Source organism: Triticum dicoccoides, chromosome 3A (assembly GCF_002162155.2).
Source record: "Triticum dicoccoides isolate Atlit2015 ecotype Zavitan chromosome 3A, WEW_v2.0, whole genome shotgun sequence".
NCBI lineage: Eukaryota > Viridiplantae > Streptophyta > Magnoliopsida > Poales > Poaceae > Triticum > Triticum dicoccoides.
In genome coordinates, this window is record NC_041384.1 from 664,091,602 (window position 1) to 664,096,064 (window position 4,463).

The 4,463-nt window shown below is 41.9% G+C and overlaps 1 protein-coding gene across 1 annotated transcript in view; it reads left to right on the plus strand.

Moving 5' to 3' along the window:
* Positions 1-3,250, plus strand: part of LOC119272648 (protein SMAX1-LIKE 3-like) — a 4,531-nt gene extending 1,281 nt beyond the window's left edge. Inside the window, exons 2-3 of the mRNA XM_037554094.1 lie at positions 2,066-2,228; positions 2,325-3,250. Of these exons, the coding sequence (XP_037409991.1) occupies positions 2,066-2,228; positions 2,325-3,134 (973 nt within the window). The 3' untranslated portion in view covers positions 3,135-3,250. The remainder of the gene's footprint in view (positions 1-2,065; positions 2,229-2,324) is intronic.
* Positions 3,251-4,463: the final 1,213 nt, after the last annotated feature.

A 4,463-nucleotide genomic window follows, 5' to 3' on the forward strand; every position in this document is an offset into this window, starting at 1 on the left:
GGTATTTTGAGTTGATCTTGAGTAAACTTTGCTAGATGTCCGCTCGTGCATAATTTAGAGCCACCATGTTTATTGATCTCTTCTTCCTTTCTTTGGTTTAGCAACGGTTTGAAGAAGGCAACACCATTTGGATTGTTGGTGACTTTGAAAATGTTGACGAAGAACTTTCCTATGGTTTTACATTTTTTTAGTTTTTTCCTAGTTAATTTCCATCAGTTCACCTACATAATAATAATAGCATTTTGCCCGCAAACATAATAAAAGCCAAATAGCATTTATTTCCATTCTAAAAATAAATACCCACTCATCCATAAATATATGTTCTCTTTTGCTATGATTCTATAATTATATACTAGTAAAAAATATGAATTGTTTTGTGGTACACGAATGATACCCCTTACAACTCTGAATATATTATTATTTATTTATATTCAGAGTTGGAATGTTGATTGCGCACACTTCATAAGACGTCAGTGGTGGACCTATGCTTAACCCAATGAGGCTGGTGTCCTGGGTAAATTTGGAGGGGCTGGATTGTTGGGATTAAAAGCATTAGAAAATAAAGTCGACATATTTATTCTTTATTTTTGGGGGGGCTGAAATTGAGCCAAATAGGACCTACATCCTCCTTAGACCTACCACTTACAAAGTCAAAGCTAAACTCAAAAAACATATTAGGCCCTATATATTTGAATGTAGGGAGTTTCTTCGAACAGAGATATTATAGAGTCCCCCTATTAGCGAAGGGATGCCACCCAAATGGCTCAAGGCTCCAACGACCGACTAAGTTACTTTATAAATTTTTTAATACTTTCTATATTTTGGAAAATATGCCATAGTTAGCATACTTTAAAAATACACGAAAATAAGTATGAATAAATGCAGAAAATTGTAAATTGGAAAAAATAAAAATTATTCATGTACCTCAATATAAATATCCATATACGAAATCAAATGTTCATCTCATGTTTCAAAACTAGTCGTGAATACAAGATATATACATCTATGTTCTTAAAAAGTATTCGTGTATTTTAAATAAAGAGTTCATATATTTTTAAACAAAATGCATCCATACACACACATATACATATACTTTGAGAACATAATCAAATATTCACCCAAAATGCAATATAAAAACATAAAACATAACAGAAAAATGAAAAGTAAATACAAGAAACAGAAAAAAAACTTATAGTAGGCTGAAATGAAAACGAAAGAAAGGAACTAATTTGGGCGGCAATCTTTTGATATGGGTGTAGAATAGGATTAGCCGATATTACTACGGAGGCCCTAGTTTTTGAGAAAGATATCTAGGTGCACACAAATAGTTGCCTACTAATCTTATATACCCCCTCCGTTCCTAAATATAAGGTGTAGTATATTTTTCAAAAAGCCAAACTGCTCTAACTTTGACCAAGTTTATAGACAAAATATCAATGTCTAGAATACCAGATCATTATCACTAGATTCACCATGAAATATATTTTTATATTCTATTTATTTATTATTGTAGATATTTATATTTTGCTATAAACTTGGTCAAACATAGACGACAGTGTTTGACTTTAAAAAAAAACCAACACACCTTATATTTAGGAACAGTGGGAGTATATAAGTAGACGATTCCATTTCAAAGCACATACAAGCTCATCACATCATCAAACACATGAAACCCCTTCACTTTTCACTTTCCAAGCCCTTCACATCATCAACCACACCATAAGCCCTCGACACCATCAGAAAATATTCACGAACAAATAATTGAAGCAGAAGGTCACAAGGCACTATAATGTGCATCCACCCTCCATTTACTATTGAGTTTGCTATGGTTCATACGGAGAGAATGTGGTGGGCCATTATTCTTATACAACGGGTATTATCTACTCCTGTACCGAAATACATGTCGCTGGCTGAGGGAGTAGTTTGGAAAATATTGGTGCATGCATGCAGCTTCAGTAATCCGGCTTAATTAATATTACCAAGAATTTTTTTTTTGAAGTTACCAAGAAATTTTGTTGATGTAAATATCTAGACATGCACGCTAACTTTCTCCGTTCTCTTGTAGTGAGTGCCAAGCTAGCAAAGCAAAATCAGGAGCAAGGCCGCCGGACTTCTTTGGCGGCACCGAGGTAGTCCCCACGACGGCGAGCCTTCCTCCGTGGCTCCGCCATTACAAGGATACAACTTGCATCAGATCAACATACTGCGACACCAATCTTCAAGCAGACGTACGTATAACATATCCAGATAGATGCATGTGTCTAAAGCATCTCTCGTTCATGAATAATGATTCAAATACCCGGTCGTGACCGTGACACATGCAGGTCATTTCCCGCCGGCCGAAGTTCACGGAGCTCACCGCGCACAATCTCAAGATCCTGTCCGACGCGCTCGAACTGCGAGTTCCCTGGCACGGGAACATCGTTCCCGGAATATCGAGCACGGTGCTCCAGTGCCGATCCGGCGTGACGAGGAGGAGGGCGGGGGACAAGCCGTCTAATTCGTTGTCGTCGTCGATGACGACCTGGCTGCTCTTCTGTGGAAGGGACGGTGTCGGCAAGACGGCAGTTGCTCGGGAGCTCGCGAGGCTCGTGTTTGGCTCATACGCCGACTTCACTGCCCTGCAGGGTTACCCTGACATTCCCGCGCGAAATGGCAAACTCGCACTCAAGAGGCTGAGATCACCGGAAAACGATGGCGACGGCAATGGTGTTGGCGTGGAAGCAAAGTTGTTCGAAGCGATCGCGGAGAACCCTCACCGCGTCATATTGATCAACGGCGTCGACCAACTGGGTCGCGATTCAGAAACGTGCATAAAGAACGCGATGGCGGGCGGAACACTGATGGGGGGATGCAACGGCGACGTGGTCGGTTTGGAGGATGCCATCGTAGTGCTGAGCTATGAAGAGTTGGACCCGAGGTCTGTGGTTTGCGCTTCCTCCCAACGGGCGAAGCGACCGTTTAGCAGGCAGAACCGCGAAGAAGGTGACACCGCGAAAATGGAAGTGAGATCCCGTCGTCGTCTTAGATGGGACTTGAACGTTTGTGCAGTTGACGGGGAAGAGGAGGAAGACAGTGTTGCAGATGACGAGGGGATCCTGAATGCGGTGGATGGTGTTTTCCTTTTCAATTAGCTGTGTATATCATTCTAGTTATTTCATACCATAGTTTAAACTTTAACGTCTAATATGAGTTTTTCTATCATAAACTGTTTTTTGGCTTTGTCGACACATAAGTTGATTTAGATTTTCTAGTAGGCCAAGTTCATAGTTTAAAGTCTAATATGAGTTTTTCTATGAGAATAACAATTTTGTGTCCGTTAATACATAAGTTTCTCATTATAACCAGACTTCATATACATTTTTGTGTCCGTCAATAGCCCCAACTTCGCCACCGAACAACGGGCGCTCTACGAGGCCGCACGTGCTCAAGCCGCCGTTCGCAACGCACAGACGACGCGGCCGGACACAGAGGTGATCTAGGACTAGAACGCCCCGAGTTGCACATCCTACTGGTTGTCAGTGAACATCCGGGCATGCGCTTACGGTTGGATGGTCGGCTCCCGCATCAGTGTTCGTGGACTGACCCCCACCATTCCACGGACGGATAGAATCTACGATTTAAGAGTCGGTGTTGGAGATACCCTAGACTCTTTTAGAAAGAAAGACAATTTTCACGATGGACGAGAGGAGATTGGCCAGTTGTAATGAACCTCCTTTTTTTTAACATAGTACAGACGCAAGTGCTCATACATATGTGCAGACACTCATCCCTATAAACGTGCACACACACACTCTACCTTCCACTGAAAGCGCATTGCCGGTCCCTCTAACCATCCAACCACAAGTGGGTACCTTCTTGACTAATGACTAATGAAAGATCACTATTTTCTGCGGAAAAAAGAAGCAAAGAAAGACAGTATTTACAGACGATGCATCATTATTTTACTGCTCCCAAAATGTGCCGCTAGCGCGTACTGCGCACTAGATTAGTACGTTCAATATTAACTTGTGTTGTATAGTCCACACACACACAGCCGTGCCAGCACTGTCCGATGCCTCGCAGGTCCGAAAAAGTGTCCTCTGTGCGTGTGCAGCTGTCTCTGCTTATTAGTGGTTATTATATGGATTCTAGCGATCAAAAATTCATACGAATAGCGGCATAGAGACAGTCTTTGCAGACACACTTTAACACATACGGTGGCCATTTGCAGACTGAAACAACAGCCACTAGCGATAAGCAGCTGCTGCTTTGATTATTTGGAGCTCCTCTTCAACAACGCAGCGCTGATGAACAGTCGTGCCAACCATCGATGCCAAGTAGTAGCAATCATCTTTACTTCAAGGAGAGGTAAAGATTGGCAGAAGCACACTGCCTGAATTGTTTGTCTACGCACGGGCCGATCGATTGCAACATTGCGAGCACACATATTTTGTGTATTGCATAGCGACTAGGATTTAGGG